The following is a 24,448-nucleotide window of genomic DNA, read 5'->3' on the forward strand; positions in this document are numbered from 1 at the left end:
ACATTTAAGTGAAGAAGCCATTTTGAGTTAATTTTTATACACAGTGCAAGGTATTAATTCATTTTTTATACATCAATATCCCATGACTTCCAGTTGTGGAAAAGGCTATGTTTCTCCCACTACATTGCCTTTATGCCCTTGTCAAAATTACTAGTTATCCACATATATATGAGTTTATTGCTGGACTACCTATTCTGCTTTCACTGATCTATTTACTTTCTTTTTTGAGATGGAGTCTTGCTCAGTCACTCAGGCTAGAGTGCAGTGGTGCAATCTCACCTCACTGCAACCTCTGCCTCCCGAGTTCAAGCAATTCTCCTGCCTATTTACCTATTTTTATGCCAAACTATTTTTACTATAGCTTTATAATTCTTAAAATTAGGTAGTGTTGGCTCCCACACTCTTCTTTTTCACAGTTAAGTTCTTTAAAGTTTCATATAAATTTTGTCCATTTCTACAAAAAAGCCTGCAAAGATTGAAATAGATCTATTAAATCTATAATTTGGTGAAAATCAACATTTTAACAAAGTTGAGTCTTCCAACCTTTTAACAGGATTTACAGTCATTTCTCATTATTGAGATAACAATATGTCAATGGCTATTACGTGAATTAGGAATTACTGAACCATTGCTCCAGGGAAACTAAAGGATTAGGTTCTTGCAAGCTTTTGGTCACATTTTTGTCAACTGATTATATACCATGTTTTATGTGTTTCTGTTTAAAGACCTCTTTTTTAATATGTACTACTAATATATGTTATTGACTCAATAGTACAGAACTCATGTCCAACAGCACTGTTTAACTCCTGCCTGAATAAAGCTTACCTAATACACATATTTTCTCCATAAGGCATATTAGAGCCTCTTTGTACTTACAAACACTATATGGTACTTAAACATTATACTTGGGGTCCACTTTAAACATCAAAATAACCAACAAAAAGTGAAACACGTAAAAAATGTAGCGCTCAGTAAACCAAGAAAGGGCTATTTGCGCTTACAGTATGAAAGCCAAAATGAGAAAGCAGAGCACCGTCTTGTTTGATCCCAGCTGGGAATGTGTGCACTGGGTGACTCAAAATGTTTTGTCCCTGCAAGTGTCCAAGAATGACCACAAAAGCATTGCAAGTATTGGTTTTGGGGTTACAAAAAAAAATTAGTGAGTAAGCCAATTCCCAAGTAAAGAATCCATAAATAATGAGAATCAACTGTATCTTATTTAGGTATTCTTTAATTTTTTGCAGCAGTGTTTTGTAGTTTTAATTTTCTTTCACATATTTTGTTGGACTTATCCCTGAGTAGTTCATATTTTTGATGCTTTTGAAAATACTACTCTTTTATTTTCATTTCTGATTGTCTCTGCTAATGTATAGAAACACAATTGGTTTTTGCATACCGCTCTTCTATCCCACAATTTTGCTATACTAACTCATTAGTTCTAGTCAGATTCCTCAGATTTTCTACATAGACAATCAGGTCATCTGTGAATAGGATAGTTTTATTCATTTATTTCCAATCTGAATACCATGTATTTCCTTCTCTTGCCTGATGGCATGGGCTAGAACCTTCGGAGCTACATCAAATTGAACTGGTAAAAGTGGACATCCCATCTTCTTTTTAAAAAAAAAAAGTCTAGCTAGGCACGGTGGTATGTGCCTATAATACCAGCTACTCAGGAGGCTGAGGCAGAAGAATCGCTTGAGCCCGGGAGGCGGATGTTGCAGTGAGGTAAGATAGTGTCATTGCACTCCAGCCTGGGTGACAGGGCGAGACACCATCTCAAAAAAAAAAATAAAAGTGTCCAGTTTTTCACAGTAAGTACAAGGCCAGCTAATAGGGTTTTTCATAGAAGCATATTAGCAGACTGGGAAAGTTCACTTCCACTCCTAGTTTGCTGAGAGTCTTTATAATACTGAATGAATTTTGTCAGATGATTTTTCTGCATCTATTGAGATGATCATGTGATTTTCGCTTTTTAGTTTGTTAATATGGTGAATTACACTACTGATTTTTTTGAACATTAAATCAACCCTACATTCTGGGATAAACCCCACATGGTTATGACATCTTATCTTTTTTTTCTTTTTTTTAGAGAGAGAGAGAGAAACAGCTAACTCTCACACTGAGTGAGAGAATCCAGAAAGATGAAATCCAGGGGAGGGAAGCAGCATCCACATTGAGTGGAAGGGAATAGAGAGAGATGGATGGAGTTTAGGAGGGGAAGACAGGCTCCCACCAGAGTGTGGAAGGACACTCCAGAGGGAAAATCCAGGGGAGAGAAAGATGGCTTCCATGCAGGGAGTGTTCATGGAAGGGGACCCAAACATCAAGTCCTGACATCTTATCCTTATAATAAACTGTTGAATTAGATTTGTTGAAACTTTGTTTAGATTTTTGCAATTATATTTATGAGACACATTGGTCTGTAATTTCCTTAAAATGTATTTGTCTGATGCTGGTATCCCAGTAATGCTAGCATCATGAGTCTTGTAAAAAATTCCTTCCACTTCAGTATCTTTTAAAACATACAGAACTGATACTATTTTTTCCTTTTTTTTTTTCTTTTTTTGAGACAGAGTTTCGCTTTTGTTGCCCAGGCTGGAGTCCAACGGCGTGATCTTGGCTGACTGCAACCTCCGCCTCCCCAGTTCAAGGGATTCTCCTGCCTCAGCCTCCCAAGTAGCTGGTACTACAGGTGTGAGCCACCCCACCCGGCTTACTTTTTTGTATTTTAGTAGAGACAGGGTTTTACCATGTTGGCCAGGCCGGTCTTAAACTCCTGCCTTCATGATCCCCTCACTTCGGCCTCCCAAAGTGCTAGGATTACAGGCATGAGTCACTGCACCCAGCCCTATTTTTTCCTTAACTGGTATAATTCACTACTGAAACTATCTGGACCTGCAGTTTTTTTTGTAAGTAGACTTTTCCTACAATTTTTATTCCTTTAACACATAAAAAGCTACTCAGGACCAGCTATGATAGCTCTTGTCTATAATCCTACCACTTGAGGAAGCCAAGGCAAGAGGACCACTTGAATCTAGGAGTTCGACGCCAGTCTGTGCAACCTGGTCAGACCTCATCTCTATAAAAAATTAAAAAAAAAAAAAAATTAGCCAGGCATGGTAGCATGTGCCTGAAGTCTCAACTAGAAGGCTGAAATGGGAAGATCACTTGAAGTCAAGGCCACACTCAGTGAGCTATCACTGGACCACTGCACTCCAGTCTGGGTGACAGAGTGAGACCCTGACTCAAAAAAAAAAAAAAAAAGCTATTCATATCCAATTTCTCCTACTTCCCTTGGGATTAATTTCCTCTTCTTTTTCGGATTTCTTAAGATGGAAGCTGAAGTCATTTGAGTTATCTGAGTTCATTCTCCTTTTAAAATATATGCATTTGGTGCTATAAATTTATCCCTAAATACTGTTTTAGTAATATCTTCTAATGTTGTATTGCTGTTGTCATTTAGTTTAAAATGTTTTCTAATTTACCTTTCCTTCTTTTTAAACCATAGATTACTTGTATTTTTTAATTTCCAAATATTTGAGATTTCTCAAGAATCTTTCTGTTAATGATATCTAATTCCATTGTAATATCATTTTTTAACGACTTGAATCCTTTGGAATTCATTTAAGACTTGTTTCATGGCCAGGCACAGTGGCTCATGCCTATAATCCTAGGAGTTTGGGAGGCAGAGGCGGGAGGATCACCTGAACTCAGGAATTTTAGACCAGCCTGGGCAACACAGTAAGATCCCAACACTACAAAAAAAAAAAAAAAAAAAAAGGAATATTAGCTGGGTGTAGTGGCACACATCTGTAGTTCTACCTACTCAGGAAGCTGAAACGGGAGGACTATTTGAGCCCAGGAGGTCAAGGCTGTAGTGACCCATTGTGGTACCACTTCACTACAGCATGGACAACAAAGCAAAACCCCATCTCCACCAAAAAAAAAAAAAAAAAGTGCTTTATGGCCCAAAATATGGTTTATCTTTGAATATGTTTTGTATAAACTTGTAAACAAATGTGTAATCTGCTCTTTTTAGGTAGCATGTTCTATAAATGCAATCAGGTCAAGTTGGTCAACAGTTATCCAAGTCTACTATATCATTGACGATTTTTCTGTCCACTTGTATCAGTTATTGAGAGGGGTTACTGAAATCTCCAATTATGACAGGATTTCTCAGTTTCTCCTTGCACTTCTATTAGCTTTTGTTTCATGCGTTTTGAAGCTCTGTTATTAGGTGCGTAAACATGTAACATCATTGCGTCCTCTTAACTGACTCCTTTACCATTATAAATGAAATGACCTTCTTTATCCCTGTTAATATTCCTTGTCCTGAAATTTCCTTTATATTATAGCTACTCCAAGTTGCTTTTGAACAGGTTCTCATATCTTTTCCCATTCTTTTACCTATTTATGTTTATAAAGTATTTCTTGTAGACAAGCATATAGTTGGATCTTGCTTTTATATCCAATCTGACAAATTCGGCCTTTAAATTGGGATGTTTAGACTAATTACATTTAGTGTGATTATTCATATGCTTACGTTTGATTCTATTATCTTGCTATTCATTTTATATTTGTCCCATTCAGTCTCTGTTCCTTTTTTCTTCTTTTATGGCTTCTGTTGAATTATTTTGTATGACTCCATTTTATCTCCTTTTTTTTGGCCTATTAGTTGTAACTCTCCGTTTTGCTATTTTAGGGGCTAGAGTTTATACAGTACACATTTTTAACTTATCACAGTCTAACTTCCGGTGATATTTTCACCTCACACAGAGCAAAAGAATCTTATAACAGTATATTTTCATTTCTCCCTCCCTGCCTTTTAGCTATTGTTATCATGCATTTTACTTTTATGTAAGTCGTAAACCCCACAACAGCTTGTTAATATTTTTGCTTTAAGCAGTCAATTAACTTTTAAGGAGCCTTAACTAATAAGAAAAAAAAAATCTTATGCATTTACCCAAAGTTAACATTTCTAGTGTTCTTTCTTTCATGTAAGTCCATATTTGCATCTAGTATCATTTTCCTGATGAAGGATTACTTTAAAATTTTCTTCTAGAGGGGGAATGTTAGCAATAAATTCTTTCTGCTTCTGTGTTATAAACATCTTCAACTCATCTCTGTTTTAGAAACATATTCTTGTCAGATATGGAATTATAGATTGACATTTTTCATCTTTCAGTACTATGAAGATGCTTCCCCAGTTTTTTATTTAAACAGTTTTTGATAAATCTATTAAGGTAATCATCTTTATATTTTTTCCTCTATACACAAAATGACCATATCTCTTTCTCTGACTGCTTTTGAGATCTTCTCTTTATCATTTGCTTTCAACAATTTGATTATAATGTACAATAAGTCTTCACTTAACATCACCAATAGGTTCTTGGAAGCTGCAACTTCAAATGAAACAAAGTAGAAAAGAACCAATTTTACCATGGTCCAATCAATATAAACAAGAGTTAAGTTCCTACAGTATATCTAGTTACAAAAACATCACCAAACTTCTAAATACATATGAAAACAATGAAATAAATGTGAGCTACACACACACTAAAAAAAGATTAATGAAAACAAGTAAGATAATTATTTACCTAATTTTTCTAGCCTACCCTAGCAGCTCAGGGCACAAGGCAGAAACCACCCTTAGACAGGCTGCATACTAGAGTGTGCGCATGAGCGTACACTGACTCACTCACTCATACTGGAACAATCTAGAGAAGCCAATTAACCTAATGCATACATCTCCCTAATGTGGGAGGATACTGAAGTCCCAGAGGAAACCCATGCAGACATGGGAAGAACATGCAAACACCACAGCAGCCCCAGCCAGGAATCAATTTTTATCTCTCATCAACATTATGACAAAATGATGTTGAAAAAAACAACATTATTTGAGGACCTGCTATACCTTGGTGTAGTTTTCTTTGTGTTTCTTACAAATAAAATTCATTCAACTTGTTTATCTGTAGGTTTATGGCTTAAGTCTAAAACTTTTTGGCCATTTTTTTTTAAATTCTTCTCTTCTTTGTTACCAACGTAAACATTATTTCTTAAAACACATTCTTCTGTATATTACTTCCCTTGGGAACTACAAATACTCATCTCTTTGGCTGCTTGCATGTCCCACAGCTCACTGACTTCTTTTTCTTTTTTCTCTGTGCTTCATTCTGGATGGTTTCTATTGCTCTGCCTTCAAGTTCGTTAGTAATATTTTCTGCAATATCTATTTTACCATTAATCTCATCCAGTACATTTTTCATCTCAGTTGTAGTTTTCATCATTGTAAGTTTGATATGGGTCTTTTTGCCTCTTCTACATCTCTAACTTCTCAAATATATGAAATACGGTTATAACATTTTAATGCTCTCTGCTAATTCTAACATCTATATCATTTCTGTGTCAATTTTGATCGACAATTCTCATGATTATGGGTCATATTTCATGCTTCTTTGCATACATGGTAATCTTACACTGAATGACATACCTTATGAATTTTACCTTGCTAAATGGTAGATATTTTTGGCTCCTATAAATTTTTTTGGACTACAAAAAATTAGTATCTGTTTTGGACTCAGGGATACAGCTGAGTATCCTGGATTTGAAAATAGTTTGTTCCTTTCAAGTCTTGTTTTTATAATTTACGAGTCTGCTCCAGAGCAGCAACATCTTCTCAACTCAGGGAGTCTGCCAGGCTCCACAACTCAGTTTCCACTCTCTACGTCATATGGTAGAAAATCCCTCAGTGCAGTAGGCCTGGGGCAATTGCAGGACTCACCTTGTTTGTTTCTTCTCTCAAGAATCACTGACCTTCACCACCTAATATCCAATGTCTTAATCACTGTAGTTTCTACATGTTTTGGTTTTTTGGAGAAGATGCTTACAACTGTTTCAAGAGGACAGTAAACATGATCCCTGTTACACCACATGGACCAGATGCAAAAGTTCCCATTTGTCCTTGTATATTTAATCTATCTGTGTCTATTTAAAATGAGTTTCTTGTAAATATCATAAATATATGATCCCTAACTTACAATGCTGCACCTTATGATTTTTCAACTTTACCACACTGACAAAGTGATATGCACTCAGTAGAAGCCATACTGAAGTACCTATATAACCTATCTATTTTTCATTTTCAGTATTGCATTCAATAAAATATAATGAGATATTTAACACTTTACTACAAAATAGGCTGCATGTTGGATGATTTTGCCCAACTGTAGGGTAACATAAGTGTTCTGAACACATTTAAGGTAGGCTAGGCTAAGCTATGATGTTCAGTAGGTTGTGTGTGTGTGTGTGTGGGGTGTATATATATGCATATATATACATTTTTTTAGACAAGGTCCCACTCTGTTGTACAGGCTAGAATGCAATGAAGAACTCACTGCAGCCTCGACCTCCTAGGTTCAATCAACTCTCCCACCTTAGCCACCCAAGTAGCTAGGACTACAGATGCACACCAACACATCCAGCTAATTTGTACATTTTTTGTAGAGACGGGGTTTCACCATGCTGTCCAGGCTGCTCTTGAACTCCTGGGTTCAAATGATCTGCCAGTATTGGCTTCCTAAAGTGCTAGGATTATAGGCATGAGCCATCATGCCCAGTCAATTATGAGTTTTAAATATATTTCAACTATTTTCAACTTACAACGGGTTTATCAGGACCTAACACCATCATAAGTCAAGGAGCATCTGTACTTGGGTCTTGCTTTTTTACAAAATCTGACAATCTTTGCTTTTTAAATTGAGTGTTTAAGTCATTTATATTTATTATAACTATCAATATTACTAGATTTACTCTACTGTTTTGCTCTGTTTTTGTCCTGTTATTTGTTCATTTTTTTCATCTTTGTCTATCTTCTTTTGGACTATTTTTTAGTATCCATTTTATATCCTACACAGGCTTACTATTTTTATTTTGTTGTACAGGAATTGTTCTAAAACATACACAGCCTGCCTTCAAATGTCATACCACTTCATATATAATATAAGCACCTAAAAATTCTATACTTCCCCTTACCCCATTCTTTATGCTACTGACATCAATTAATTTCTACGTATAAGCCCTCAAGACATTGTTAGTATTTGTGTTTTAGTCAATTATCTTTTTAAGAAGTTAAAAATGGACCAGGCATGGTGGCTCACGCCTGTAACCACAACACTTTGGGAGGCAGAGGTGGGCGGATTTCTTGAGGTCAGGAGTTCAAGACCAGCCTGGCCAACACAGTAAAACCCCATCTCAACTAAAAATACAAAAATTAGCCAGGCATGGTGGCTCACACCTGTAATCCCAACACTTTGGGAGACCAACCTGAGCAACACGGCGAAACCCCTTCTCAACAAAATATACAAAAATTAGCCAGGTATGGTGGTGCATGCCTGTAGTCCCAGCTACTTGAGAGGCTGAGGTAGAAGGACTGCTTCAGCCTGGGAGGTTGAGGCTGCAGTTAGCCATGATAATGCCACTGTACTCCAGCCTGGGAGACAAAGCAAGACCCTGTCTCAACAACAACAACAACAAAATTTTATTTCAATACCACCAGTTTTAAGCTATTTGATTATGATGTGCCTTTGTTAGTTTTTTTTTTTTTTTTAATATTTTTCTCCTTTAGGTTGACTTCTTACCATCATCTATAGGTTTATAGTTTTCACTAAACAGAGAACAGAGGTTTAAAGTCATTATTTCTTAATGGCATTCACAGCAACCTAGATGGAACTAGGAATTTATCCTAACTGAAGTTAACTCTGGAATGGAAAAACCAAACATCATATGCTCTCACTCATAACTGGGAGCTAAGCTTATGAGGATGTAATGGCATAAGAATGATACAGTGGACTTTGAGGTATAAAAAACTACACATTGGGTACAGTGTACACTGCTGGGGTGATGGATGCACCAAAGTCTCAGAAATCACCACTAAAGAGCTTATTCATGTAACCAAACACCACTTGTTTCCCAAAAACCTGCTGAAATAATAAATTTGAAAATGTCATTATTATATTTTCTGTTGTCCCTCCCTTCTTCTAGGATTCTAATTACAAGTGTCTTAGACCACTCGATATTTCCCACAGCTCACTGATGCTCTGTTTTTTTCTTTAATCTTTCTACCCTGTGCTTCATTTTGGATAGTCATTATTACGTATTCAAGCCCACTGATGTGTGTCTTATCTGCTATTAATCCCATCCAACACATATATTTTATTTCAGCATTGCTTCTTCATCTCTATTTTTGTAACTTCTATGTACTTGCACATCATCTTCCTGTTTTCCACTCGCTTCTTAAACATTTAGAGCATATGAGTAGCAACTCTTTCTATATCTTTGTCTGCTAAATTAATCATCTTTGTCATTTCTGAGTCTCTTACTATTCAGAAAATGTTTAAATCCTGGCTATGGGTCTATTCATTCTTCTAAGCATTTTAATATTTTATTGAGATAAAATTAACATAATATCTAATTAATCCATTTAAAGTGAACAAAAATCTGGGTGCAGTGGCTCATGTCTGTAATCCCAGCACTTTGGGAGGCCAAGGTGGGTGGATCACTTGAGATCAGGAGTTCAAGACCAGCCTGGCCAAGATGGTGAAACCCTGTCTCTACTAAAAATACAAAAATTAGCTGGGCGTGGAGGCAGGTGCCTGTAATCCTAGCTACTGGGGAGGCTGAGGCAGGAGAATCACTTGAGCCTGGGAGGTAAAGGTTGCAGTGAGCTGAAATTGTGCCACTGCACTCCAGACTAGGTGACAGAGGGAGACTCCATCTCAAAAAAACAAATAAAACAAAGAGAACATTCCACTGGCATTTAGTACCTTCACAGTGTTGTACAGCCACCATCTATACCTAGGTCTAAAACACTGTTATCACCCCAAAAGAAAATTCAATATCCATTAAGTAGTTGCTTCTCATTTACCCTTAACCCCAGGCCCTGACAACCACCAATCTGCATTCTGTCTCACAGATTACCTATTGTACGTATTTCACATAAATGGAATCATACAATATGTGATCATTTGTGTGTGACTTCTTTCACTTAATTTTTTTTTGTTTTGAGACAATTTTGCTCGTTGCCCAGGCTAGGGTAGAATGGTGAGATCTCAGCTCACTGCAACCTCTGCCTCCCAAGTTTAAACGATTCTCCTTCCTCGGCCTCCCAAGTAGCTGAGATTACAGGCATGTGCCAGCATGCCTTGCTAATTTTTGTTTTGTTTTGTTTTTTAGCAGAGACGGGGTTTCACCATGTTGGTCAGACCAGTCTCGAGCTCCTGACCTCAGGTGATTCACCCACCTCGGCCTCCCAAAGTGCTGGAATTACAGGCCTGCATCCCCGCACCTGGCCTCAATATGTTTTCTAGGTTCATCTGCATCATAGCATGTATCCGTACTTAATTTCTTTATTGCTAGACATTATTTTATGGAATGTGGACTACTACAATTTGTTTACTCATTCATCCACTGATGGACATTTGGGCTGTTTCCAACAGTATCTATTGTAAATAGTGCTGCTATGAACATTGTAGCCATGTACTTGTTTGAGTACCTGCTTTCAATTCTTCAGGGTACATACCTAGGAATAGAATTGCTGGGTCATATGGTAAGTTTATGCTTTCCTTTGAGGAGCTGCCAAACTCTTTTCCACAAAGGCTAAACCATTTAACATACCCACCAGCAACATACAAGGGTTCCAGTTTCTCCATATCGTCCTCAACACTTGTTACTGCCCATCTTTTTATTCTGGCCATCCTAATAGGTGTGAAGTGGTATCTCACTGTAGTTTTCGTTTGCATGTCCCTGATCACTAATGATGCTAAGCATTAATGATGTGTATATCTTCTTGGAGTAATTGTCTATTCCAAGTCCTTTGCCCATTTTTTAGTTGAGTTGTTTTTTTTGTTGTTGTTGTTGAGTTTAAGTTTTCATTCTTATATTTTGGCTCTTGGTCCATTATGAGTTAATTTTCATATATGGCATGAGGTAGGGGACCAACTTTATTGTTTTGCCTGTGGATCTCCAGTGGTCCCCAAACCATTTGTTGAAGAGATTATTCCTTCCCCATTTAATCATCTTAGCATGTTTGTTAAAAATCAATTGCCAGGCAGGCGTGGTGGCTCACGCCTGTAATCCCAACACTTGGGAGGCTAAGGCGGGTGGATTACAGGGTCAAGGGATCAAGACCATTCTGGCCAACATGGTGAAACTTCGTCTCTACTAAAAATATCAAAATTAGCTGGGTGTGGTGGCACGTGCCTATAGCTCCAGATACTCAGAAGGCTTAGGCAAGAGAATCGCTTAAATCCAGGACTCCGAGGTTGTAGTGAGCCAAGATCGTGCCACTGCACTACAGCCTGGGTAACAGGGTGAGACTCTGTCTCAAAAAAAAAAAAAAAAAAAAAAAAAAAAAACTGCCTACAGATTTACAAATCCTGGACTCTTAATTCTATTCTATCGGTCTATACATCTATTCTTATGCCAGTACCACACTGTTTTGATTATTGTAGGTTTGAGGTAAGCTTCCTAATTGGGAAATATGAGTCCTCTGGCTTTATTCTTTTTCAAGACTGTTTTGGCTATTTGGGTCTGTTACAATTCCATATGAATAAAAGGATCAATTTCCAATTTTTGCAAAAAAGGCCAATGTAATTTTAATAGAGATTGCATTCAATCTAGAGACTGCTTTAAACAGTATTGCCATCCTAATAGCAATATAAAATCTCCCAATCCATGAACACAAAATGTCTTTTCACTTATTAAGGTCTTCTTTATTTCAACATGTTTTGTAGTTTTCAGTGCACAAGTCTTTCATAAATGAGTCATCTCCTTTAGGCTTTTGGATGGTATTATAAATAAAATCTTTTTAAATTTCTTTTTGGATTGTTCATTGCTGGTATACAGAAACACAAATTTTTTGTGTATTATCTCGTACCTACAACTCTGCTCAAGTTATTTATTAGCTTTAGCAGAGGTTTTTCTGGATTCTTTGGGATTTTCTATATATACAACCATGTCATCTGCAAATAGTTTTATTTCTTCCTTCCAAATCTATATGTGTTTTTCTTGTCACACTAGTCTGGCTGTAACTTGCATGACAATTTGAATAACTATGGTGAGAATGGGTATCTATAACTTGTTCCTGATCACAAGGGCAAAGATTTCAGTCTTTTACTATTGAGTTGGATGTCAGCCATGGGTTTTTTTCATAAATGCTGAATGTTGAGGAAACATTTAAAAAAGTTCCCTACTGTTCCTAATTTTGAGTGTTTCTATCAGGAACAGCTGTTGGATTTCGTCAATTGCCTTCTGTATCAATTGAAACAATCACATGGGGGTTTCTCCCCTTCATTCTATTATATCACCCTTGCATTCCTGGGAATAAGTCCCACTTGGTCATGGTGATATTCCTTTAAATATGCTGCTGGATTCAGTTTGCTAGTATTTTGTTGAAGATTTTTGCATCTGTATTAACAAGGAATATTGGTCTGTAATCGTCTTATTACGTCTTTGTTTGGCTTTGGCATCAGGGTAATACTGGCCTCAAAGAGTGAGTTAGGAAGTATTCTTATCCTCTTCTCTCCAATTTTTTGGAAGAGCATGAGAGGGATTGGCAGAAATTCTTCTTTAAATATTTGGTAGAATCCACCAGAGAAGCAATATGGTACTGGACTTTTGACTGGGAGTTTTTGTTTTTGTTTTGAGACAAGGTCTCACTCTATCGCCCAGGTTGGAATACAATGTCATGATCTTGGATCACGGCAGTCTCAACCTCCCAGGCTCAAGTAATCTTTGCTTGGGAGGTGTTTTTTTTTTTTTTTTTTTAAGTAATTCAGTCTGTTCACTTGTAAGTCTCTTATATTTTCTATTTCTTCCTGAGTCAATTTTAGTATTGTGTACTTCTAAGAATGTGTCCATTTCATGTAGGTTATCTAATCTGTGTCATAAAATTGCTCATCGTATTCTCTTTAATCCTTTTTGTTTCTTTAAGGTCAGTAGTAATGGCCCCACACTCACATCTAGTTTTAGTTATACTTATCTGTGCTTTTTGTCAGTCTAGCAAAACGTCTGTCAATTTCATTGACCTTTCCTAAGAATCAAACTTTTGGTTTCACTAATTATCTATATTATTTTCCTATTCTCTATTTCATTTATCTCCATTCTAATCTTTATTTACTTCTTTTTTCCTGCCAGCTTTGCATTTTCTAGTTTCTTTAAAATGGAAAGTAAGCTTATTTATTTGAAATCTTTATTACTCTTTAACATAGATGTTTATTGCTAATAATTTCCCTCCCAAGACTGTTTTCACTGCATCATTTAAGTCACATATATTGTTTCAATTTTAATTTGTCTCTAAGTATTCTCTAATTCCCCATGTGATTTCTTCTTTGACCTGTCAGCTATAGAAGAATGTACTGTTTAATTTCCACATATTTGTAAATTTTCCAGTATTCCTTCTGTTAATGATTTCTAACTTCACTCCACTGTGACTGGAGAAGATACACAGCATTATTTCAATCTTTTTAAATTTACTGAAAACTTGTTTTGTGGACTAAGATAGCCTACAGAGTGTTTCATGTACACTTTAAAAGAATATATATTAGGCCAGGCTTGGTGGCTCTTGCCTGTAATCCTAGCACTTTAGGGGGCTGAGGCAGGCGGATCACTTGAGGTCAGGAGTTCAAAATTTGCCTGGCCAACATGGCGAACACTGTCTCTAAAAAAAATTAAAAATAAATTAAAAAAAAAAAAAGAATATATATTTTGCCCAGGAGCAGTGGTTCACACCTATAATCCCAGCACTTTGGGAGGCCAACACAGTCAGATCACAAGGTCAGTAGTTCAAGGCCAGCCTGGCCAACATGGTGAAACCCCGTCTCTACTAAAAATGCAAAACTTAGCTGGGTGTGGTGACACATGCCTGTAATCCCAGCTACTCAAGAGGCTGAGACAAGTGAATTGCTTGAAACTGGGAGGCAGAGGTTGCAGTGAGCCAAGATCAAGCCATTACACTCCAGCCTGGGTGACAGTGAGACTCCATCTCCAGGAAAAAAAAAAGAGACAAAAAAAATACATATTTTGCTGTTGCTAACTGTTCTACGTATGTCTGTTAGATCTAGTTGATTTATGCTGTTGTTCAAGTCCTCCATTTCTTTACTGATATTTTTATCTAGATGTTTTACCCATTGCTAACACTGAAGCAAGCATTTTAATTTTTGACTGAATGATAAAAACTAAATTTTACATTGCTGGGTTCTGAATTTTGTTGTATTCCTCTAAATAGTGTTGTTGGGTTCTGAATTTTGTTGTATTCTTCTAGTGTTCGGTTCTGAATTTTGTTGCATTCCTCTAAATAGTGTTCTGGTGCAGTTAAATTACTTGGAATCACTTGCAGCCTTCTGAGGACTCTTCTCAATGCCCCACATATGCTACAATATATTTTACTCTGCATAGTAGAAACACGACTATTTGAAGCCTTATGTGAACTCTGAAAATTGTTTTTCTTAGTGCTTTCCAGGTATTTTTTTCCTCTGGCCTCAGGCAGGGCCTGTCAAACATCTACGAAATCAGAACTCAGCAAAAGACTCCAGGAGAGCCTTCTGGAGATTTCCAAAATGCATGTTCACTTCTTCATGCTCTCTTGCTTTTTAGTGTGTGTTTCCCCAACCCCAACCCCAACCCCTTTAACTCTTTTTTCTCTGGTACTCTGCCCTGCAATTCTAATCACCTTGATTTTCCCAAATTTTTATCTTTGTCTTTTTATCCCAATAGGACTGCTGGGCTCTGTTTTGGTACCTCCACACTTTGCACTGCAGCCAATAAACTGCCTCTAGGCTCTGCTGTAAGCTGGTGCAATTGAAGGGCTTTCCTCACTTGTTCCTATTCTCTCAGTGATCACAGTCTGGTGCTGCCTGTCATCAATGTCTAAAAGCTACTGTTTATATAGTTTATAAATTCTCAAGTTATTTAAGGAGGAAGAGTAGATTTTTGCTACGTAACAATTACCTCCAATTTAGTGGCTTTAAAAAAACAGGCATTGGCCAGGTGCAGTGACTCACGCCTGTAATCTCAGCACTTTGGGAGGTTGGGTCAGGAGGAGGTCACCTGAGGTTGGGACCAGCCTGGCCAATAGAGTGAAACACCATCTCTACTAAAAATACAAAAATTAGCCAGGTATGGTGGCACACGTCTGTCTGTAGCCCTAGCTACTCAGGAGGCTAAGGCAGGGGAATCGCTTAAACCCAGGAGACGGAGGTTGCCGTGAGTTAAAACTGTGCCACTGCACTCTGGCCTGGGCGACAGAGCACAACTCCATCTCAAAATAACTAAAAAAAAATTTTTAAATGAACAAAACAAGCATTTCTTTTTTACACACAGTTTTTGAGGGTTAGCAGCCAGGGAATACCTTAGATGGGTAGTTCTGGCTCAGGATCTCTCATGAGGTTGAAGTCAAGATGAGAGTAGGACAGATGTTTAGGACTTGAAGCTTGACGAAAGCTAGGAGATCTGCTTCCAAGAAGGCTCACTTGCATGCTGTTGGCTAGAGGACGCAGTTCCTTGTTGGCTCTTGGCAGGAGGCCTCAGTTTCTCACCACATGGGCCTCTCCACCAGGCCATTCACAACATGGCAGCTAATTATTCTCAGAGTGAGTAATCTAAGGCTGGGGGTAGTGAGGGGAAGGAGGCAGAGCCACATTTGTTTCATAAATAACCTACCCTAAGAAATGGATATGAACATAAGAACACTTCTGCTATGTTCTATTAGTGACACAGATAAGCCTCAATATAATGAGTATGGGGATTACACTATGGCGTAAATATCAGGATGCAGGGATCGTTGGGGCCATCTTGGAAGCCAGCTACACATAAAATAAATCCAGTTCCCGTTACACTAGCACAGGGGAAAGGAGAAGTCTTTCTTACACATTTTAACCCCCTTATGCTTACTATTTTCCTCATCCCGTAACTGTAGACCATATCCTATGGCTATAAGAGAGATGAGCAGATTACAATCTCCACACCCAGCCTTGGAAAGAAAAATAACTATTACTAAGTAGCAGCAACTTGTAAGGAAAAGAATAGAGTCCCTGGTGCCTATAGCAAGAAGTAAGAGGACCCTAAAGCCAATTTGGGCTTGAGAAAGTGGTTCATTTCCCCAAATACTTTATTCAATGACCTACCTAAATGTCTGCCATCTGCCCTCCTTTCCCACCAATATCCAGAGTCAGGCAGCAATAGCCAACAGCAATTTTTTTTTTTTTTGACACAGAGTCTTGCTCTGTTACCCAGGGTGGAATGCAGTGGTGCGATCTTGGCTCACTGCAACCTCTGCCTCCCAGGTTGAGGCTATTCTCCTGCTTCAGCCTCCCAAGTAGCTAGGATTCCAGGTGTGTGCCACCACCCCTGGCTAATTTTTTGTATTTTCAGTAGAGACCGGACTTCACGGTGTTAGCCAGAATGATCTCCTGACCTCGTGATCTGCCTGCCTCAGCCTCCCAAAGTACGTACTGGAATTACAGGCATGAGCCACCAAGCCCAGCCCAATAGCAGTGTTAACAGTCAAATTAACAGCAGTAGTACCAGAACCAATGCTAAGCATTTTGCCTTTGTTACCTCAATTACCCCTCACAACAAACCTCTGAGATCGTGGTCATTATTCCTTCAACTCTAGACTTTGTTTCTTGGTAATTATTGTCTGGTCTTATACTATCCAATGTAATAAAAACTTTTTTTTTTTAATGACACCTGGCTCCTTCTTGCCCTACAGGGTTCTCCTATTCCCCTGACACAGAAAATTTCTGTCTTGTCCTGCCTGTCATCCCTTCCACTTCAGTTAGGCCTTAAAACTTCCTCTTAACTTCCATGTTCCCAACACCTACTACCTAACCTCACTAAAAGGAATGACCAGACTACTTTGATCCCTGTAATTCCCAGGGATCAAATTCCCAGTTGCTAGGCTCTCCCAGTACTACAACTGCCTAATACAGACTTTTCCAGTTCCTTAGGGCACACTGACCTGTCAAGTCTGCCTCACCAGCTAATCTCCAAAGCTTGGCCCTATTTCAGCTACTCATTTAAAAATATTTTTTCACCACACAGATCTTCGTAATTTATATTTGCTATAGCTTACTGTTAAAATGAGTTTTACTGGGGGACCTATAATTAATGATCAGGGAGAAAGGCCCAAAATATACCATACTTGTACTTATTAAGGTACCCCAGAAACTAGTATACTCCTCTTAGTTATCTGTTAAATAATGAATAAAAAATATAAAGTAATGTTTATACATACTAAAATATAAGTAATGATTGTAAGTACAGAAAATTCTCAGGGGGCATAATCCAAAGAATGTTATTTACAAATAAAAAGAAATAGATGACAGTAGACATATATAAGCAATTCACAAAAGGCAAAACACAAAAGAACAAGAAATATTTAAATATTACATAAACACAAAGTAAAATACCACCTTTTGTCAGACAGATTGGCAAAGACTGAAATTTTGTCAAGGAAGTAAGGAAATAACTAGATATACTTCTGGCAAATATAATTTTGTCTTTTTGAAACCTATACACCAAATATTTTTGAAATCCACATACATCTTTAACCAGTATTTCCATTTCTAATAATTAATTATAAGAAAATAATTGGACAAAGAGATGTTTATTAAAAAAATTCACTATGGCACTAACTACAATAAAAATCTATCCAACAATAAGGGCTTGGTTAAATAAATTTTAGTACATCCAAACTAATAATTATTATTAAATCACTTCAAAACAGTATATATTGTATAATCCTAGTTTTTAAGAAATAACATATTCACATAAAAACATACCTGCATAGAAAAAAAATCTAGAAGTATACACCCCAAAATGTTACTGGTAACATTTTGTTACCGGTAACATCTCTGTAAAAGAAATGAAATTTTTTTTCTTATCTATCACACCTAATTTTCTACAGTAAGCACAGGTTGCACATGGATAATAATAACACACATTCTTAAAAGGCAAAACAACAACTAAGATCACAATTTAAATGCAGAACAGTGCCGCTATTAGAACATGGAACATCCATGTTCCATGATAATACTAAAGTCAGGCAAAGTTAGTATCAGATAACTTAGTATTCAACAGCCTAGTTTTTAATTAGTTTTAGTAATACATATGGAAGAATCTGTTATGATTAAAAAAGCACGTAATTCAGGTATTTTAACGAAACAAAAGACTTCCCAAATAAAAATGTAGTACTAATCCTAGAGACAATGTTGAAAAATCACATAGTAAAAATCTCAACTGTTTCAAGTTGAGTATCAACTTAAACCCTCTGTGCATGCCTAGGGTCTCATTCTGTTACCCAGGCTGGAGTGCCACAGTGGCACTATCACAGTTCACTGCAGCCTCAACCTCCCAGGATCAAGTGATCCTCCCACCTCAGTCTTCCAAGTAGCTGAGACTACATCTATGTGCCACCCTATCTAATTTTTTTTTTTTGGTAGAGATAGGGTCCTACTATGTTGCCCAAGTTGGTCTCAAAATCTTGGGTTCAAGCAATCCTCCTGCCTCAGCCTCCCAAAGTGCTGGGATTACAGGCATGAGCCACCACACCTGGCTCTTTTATACATTTACCTTGAAAACCCTCACTGTTCTGAGAAAGTGGCTGCTGAGAAAGTAAGATTTAAAAATCACTCATGAGTTTAAGAATTCAACTCTATGTTTAGCTGAAGAGAAACTCATTATCTCAGACTTGAACAGTTTGGGGGATGACAACTGAGAGTCAATAACAAGAGGGGGGCTCTTAAGTTATTCTAGGACTACACATCTACTACAGGTTGAGCACCTCAAATCCAAAAATCTGAAATCCAAAATCTTCAAGATTTCAAAGTTCTTGAGTACCAACATAATGCTCAAAGGAAATGCTCATTGGAGCATTTTGGATATGGGATTTTTGGATTAGGGATACTCAGCCAGTAGGCAAAATTCCAAAATAAAAAAAAAAAAATCTGAAAACCAAAACACTTCTGGTCCCAAGCATTTTGGATAAGTTATACTAAACCTGTACAAGCTAAGAATGTATATCCCCAGGCACTGGGTACAATTTCTAGCCAATATCCAGGGAATTGCTTATGGCCATGTAGAACATTATCTAGGAACTGTCTGCAATGCCTGTTTCAACATGACCTGCAACACAGCCAGTTAGTAAATCCTCATTAAGATTAATCCATAAACTATAATTTTCAATGAAGTTGGCTGGCATAAAATGATCATTTCCAAATATCTGTGGCAGAATATGAAAAATTATTTAACTGTAACCAAATAATTAATGGCAGGTATCCGTGGAAAGTTATTTAATGGCAACTTGACACCTATAATAGTTTGCAAATCAAGTCTCATAATGCTTCCACTGGGATTTGATAGCAGCTGTGAGGACAGAGGAAGCACTAAGCACAGGACAGCTCTATGATTTCTTTAATTAGTAACGTTTTGATGAAAGCAATTTTTGTTGCATAAGGAAAGCTTCCAGTAGAGGAGAAAACTAAGTAACAACTTTACATGATGGAGAGTTAGTTGCATTTGTGTAACACAAGCAGCATACAATACCAAAACTGACAACATAATTTCGTGGTTACTGTTGAAAATAAATATCTCCTTGCTTTAGTGACAACTCTAGCACCATTCATACCCTCATACACACCACAAATAAATATATGAAAATTATTTACATTGTTTATTCTAGGACCTGGGGATGTAAGCATAAACAAGCATAGTCACTGTCTGTCTTCATGAAACATACTGTCTAGCAAGCGAGACAGATGTTAAAACAAATAATTACATATTTGACTATAACTGCAAATGTCATGATGTTATTAAACAAAAGGGCAGGGTGCCATGAGAGCATATAGTAGGACTGCAGTCAAGTAAGCCAAACCCAGGGGAGGGGAAGAGAGGTCCAGACAGAGGAAATCTGTGCAAATCCCTGCAGCTGGAACAACCTTACCCAATCTAGGAAATCAGTCTAGTATAACTGAAGCACTGAGATTATTTCTTGGGCACACATCAAGTCTAAGATGTATAATGACATCCAAGAGATCGAGATAGTAAATGCTACATGAATTTGGAACTCAGAATATAAACTTAGAAGCCATTAGCTTAGGAATACCATGGGATGCACAGGAACTAGAGATTTCTTAGGCAAGGTGAGCAGGACTGTATATTGGAGGGCAGGGGGTCAAGATTACTTTCTTTTTTTTTTTTTTTTTTTTGAAACAGAGTCTTACTCTGTCACCCAGGCTGGAGTACAGTGGCGCAATCTCAGCTCATTTCAACCTCCACCTCTTGGGTTCAAGCAATTCTCCTACCTTAGCCTCCCAAGTAGCTGGGATTACAGGCATGCACCACCACAACCTGCTGATTTTTTTTTGTATTTTTAGTAGAGACAGGGTTTCACCATGTTGGCCAGGCTGGTCTTGAACTCCTGACCTCAGGTGATCCACCTGCCTCAGTCTCCCAAAATGCTGGGAATACAAGCATGAACCACAACGCCCAGCCAAGATTACTTTCTTAATCACAGAAAAAAAAATTTAATTACTTCTCTCTGGATTTGCAATCAAAAGAAATAAAGTATTTTGTCTGCTTCCTTGTTTTTTTGGTTTTTTTAGGAGGGAGAGGATCTCACTATGTGCCCAGTCTGGCTCAAACTCCTGGGCTCAAGATATCCTCCCACCTCACCTCCCAAAGTGCTAGGACTAGGTGTGAGCCACCCAGCCCGGCCAAAAGTATTTTCTAACACTATAGTTACAATACAATGTTCTAGTTAATGGGAAAGGTAAAATTAAATGTATTAAGTTCTTGGAGAAACACCAAGAACTAGGAAAAACACTTCTTTCAGTGAGCCTAAGGTATTACATGCTGTAGTTTATCAAAGCACTTCCTTCTAGCATTTTTCAGTGATCTGGAAAATGAACCTTTTTTTTTAAACACAGATACAACTACTTCACAAGATTTGTCACTAAAAATGCTTTGAGTCTGCAGAACTGCCACCTACTGAAGCTGTATCATGATCATAAGCATTCTGAACACATCAACAAGTCCTAAAGGGATGTGACATCAAGAACAGACAAACCTTCTGCCTTGCACACCCAGAAGTTACCAACTTTCAGAAAATCATTCTAATCCTTAAACAACCTGCCCTACACAGCTTCCAATGATGATTATATAGTACATAACTGCTTTAAAAAGTGATGAGTCAGGTTACAGTTACAGAAAAGAAAAGCTGAGTTAAAATGTTTCACAATTTATGGCCAAAGCACCACGTAAGCATGAAAAATGCCTTAACACAAACTCACCTGATTTATTTGAAGCATGTTAAGACAATATTGACCAAACTGCTGTATCCCTCACGGCTCCAAAAACTGGAAAATGAAAATGAAGAAATAAAGTTCAACTTAGCTGATAATCTCAATGACTGGTATTTTAAACACATGCCCTTGATCAAAATCAAGTATTAAATGTAATTTATCCAGATCTGCATAGAACTTTCTATGATGATAAAAATGTTCTATACTTGTACTGTCCAATCTGGTAGTCATTAGCCACATGTGGCTACTGGGCACTTGAAATGTGGCTAGAGCAATCAAGAAAATACATGTTTTTCTTTTATGTTAACTTAAATAAGCACATATCACTAGTGGCCACCATACTGGACAGTACAGATCTGAACAAAGCCCCTTCTGCTTCTAGACTTCTAAGACAATCCCAACAAAAGTGAAGCTGTTAAAAAACAAATCTGAAAGTTAATATTTAACATACACACCCCTTTTTGCAGCCATGTTTTAAATAGCTTTGTTCTCATCTTCTATATGATAAATTAATCCTAAAGAAGATGCAACACCACAAGTATTCTCTTAGATGGTATGGAAACAAGCATATAGTACAATCATCTTGCTGATTATTTTTTTCTCTGTCATTTTGTCTGTTATCATTGGTATAAAAATAGTATGCATATTAAAATTTCAAGTCAGGCATGGTAGCTCACACCTATAATCCCAGCACTTTGGGAGGCTGAGGTGGGTGGATTATTTGAGGTCAGGAGTTTGAGACCAGCCTGGACAACATAGTGAAAACCCTGCCTCTACTAAAAATACAAAAATTACCCAGGCATGGGTGGTGCCCGCCTATAATCCCAGGTACTCGGGAGGCTAAAGCAAGAGAATTGCTTGAACCCAGGAGGTGGAGGTTGCAGTGAGCCAAGATCCAACCACTGCACTCCAGCCTGGGCTACAGAGTGAGGCTCCATCTCAAAAAAATTTTCACATAAAATTCTCTGAAAAAGTCACCATCGTGACTATTGTTACATTTGGGTTTACCTCCTTCTGGGCCTGAAACCTTTTTCTTGGTTATATTTCTTTTACATGGTAAAGCTCTTTTACATGTAATTTAAAAACAGATACCAATGACAGGAAGGAAAGTCCAAATTATAAACAAATAAATCATGGGATCTTGTAATGAAAAAATGTTTATATAAAACATAAATTATGTACAGACCTCTCCCCAAAAAATTATCTGCAAAGCAACAACAGTTGTGATACACAGCAAAAGGGCTACATCTAATCACTTGTGTAGAAACTTTTATGCTGTAAAATTTTAATACTGAACTTTCTCTTAGAAGCAAATGTTTTGTAAGTACACACACACATACACAAACACACGCTATTTGTCTACCATTTTTTCAAGATGACAAACTGGAGTCAATTCAAAATGACTTTCAAAACTTTAATATTTTTCTTACAATAGTGTCCTCAGCATCTGCATCAATTTTTATTTCTTTTCTAATTACTTTCACATTTCCTAAAAGAATGGGATGCTGTATAAAGAGCACAAGGCCTGGGTATTGGTGAATTTCAGTTCTAGTCAAAGTTCTTCAGGAGATTACCTTCTGAGCCTTGGTCAAATTACTTTGTGTATCTTTTGAGTTCTTCTTTTTCTGTCTTCTTTTTTTTTCTTCAATCTTTAAAAAGTAAGCTAAAGTCCTTGTGGTAGGCAGCCTCTAACAAATAGAATACAGCAGAAATAATGAGATACCACTTCCAAGATTAGGTTATAAAAATTCTTCGGTATCGCCTTCTCTCACTCATTTGCTCAGAGGGGAGCAGACGCTAAATTGTGGTGCCCTTTGGAGAGGCCCACATGGCAAAGAACTGAGAAAAGCCTCTGGCCAATAGCCAACAAAAATTGATTTCTTCACTCCAAGAGCCCCAAGAAACTGAACCCTACGAGAGCCACATGAATGAGTTTGGAAACAGCTCTTCCACCAGTAAAGCCTCCAGATGCAACTGCAGCCTCAACTGACAGCTTGACTATCACCTCTTTTATAAGCTGCAGGCACCCAGATAACCTGCACCCTGATTTCTAGCTCATAGTAACTGTAAGATAATGTTCTTAAATTCTGGTGCAATGTGCTATGCAACAATAAATAAGACAATCCTATCCAACTCTATCATTTAATACTCCTATGGTGCTTTAGATATTAATTTACATTTGGATAGGCAAAAAAAAAAAAAAAAAAAAAAAAGCCCTGTTCAACATAAGCAAATGAGTAACATTAGAACTTCAAAGTGGCAAATTATAAAACTTAAAACAGTTACATTTTCAATTCAAAAAATGAGGTTTTAAAAAGTGTAGCATTTGTTATACGGTGTTAAAATACACGTTTTCAATAGGAATGGAGTATCTCATTAAAAACACTAGCTATAACTAAAAATACAAACACAAGCAATCATCTTTTTTTAACTGAAAACAGTTCATTTAAAAGGTAAAGCGTGAACAACCACTAAAAGCATCTCAGTGATTTTGCTTTCTAGAATTTAACATTACTGGTTGAGTACAGTGGCTCGCACCTGTAATCTCAGCACTCTGGGAGGCAGATCACAAGGTCAGGAGTTCGAGATCAGCCTGGCCAACATGGTGAAACCCTGTTTCTACTAAAAATACAAATATTATCTGGGTATGGCAACGCATGCCTGTAATCCCAGCTCCTCAGGAGGCTGAGTTTGGAGAATCATTTGAACCTGAGAGGCCAAGGCTGTGGTAAGCCAAGATGGTGCCACTGCACTCCAGCCTGAGTGTCGGAGCAAGACTCTGTTTAAAAAAAAAAAAAAAATAGCATTTATCATTATTAATTAGGCACTCACCAACTTTGAAAAACTCCATTTTGTCTTTATTAGTATAAGCTTTTAAAGCTATAAGTGCTTAACTACAGACCTGTATGTATTTATTCAGTATTAGAGGCTGCTAACACTGGTGGCTGATTCCAAGAAGCAAGCACAGCAAGATACTGGGGTACCTTTTTGAAAGTTCTAATCTTCTTTTTATTTTTTGAGACGCAGTCTCACCCTGTTACCCAGGCTGGGGTGCAACGGCTCAGTCTCAGCTCACTGCAATCTCCACC

The 24,448-nt window shown here is 37.4% G+C and overlaps 1 protein-coding gene across 25 annotated transcripts in view; it reads right to left on the reverse strand.

Annotated features, from left to right (window-relative positions):
- Positions 1-24,448, reverse strand: part of STAU2 (staufen double-stranded RNA binding protein 2) — a 342,658-nt gene that overhangs the window by 312,619 nt on the left and 5,591 nt on the right. For 15 of the 25 annotated variants that reach the window (XM_032271043.1, XM_032271046.1, XM_032271032.1 and 12 more), the window contains exons 2-3: positions 22,934-23,047; positions 21,348-21,413 (exon numbers count right to left, since the gene is read on the reverse strand). The exons of 4 other annotated variants lie outside the window; for them this stretch is intronic. Coding sequence is in view for 7 of the 21 variants with exons in the window: in XM_032271046.1 (XP_032126937.1) it covers positions 21,348-21,365 (18 nt within the window). In the remaining 14 variants the exon portion in view is untranslated. Of the gene's footprint in view, positions 1-1,001; positions 1,623-21,347; positions 21,414-22,933; positions 23,048-24,448 lie in introns of those variants that run through there. 6 more of the 25 variants (XM_032271048.1, XM_032271036.1, XM_032271047.1 and 3 more) reach the window with 2 other exon arrangements.

Source organism: Sapajus apella, unplaced genomic scaffold (genome assembly GCF_009761245.1).
Source record: "Sapajus apella isolate SASKATOON/1434 unplaced genomic scaffold, GSC_monkey_1.0 scaffold222, whole genome shotgun sequence".
NCBI lineage: Eukaryota > Metazoa > Chordata > Mammalia > Primates > Cebidae > Sapajus > Sapajus apella.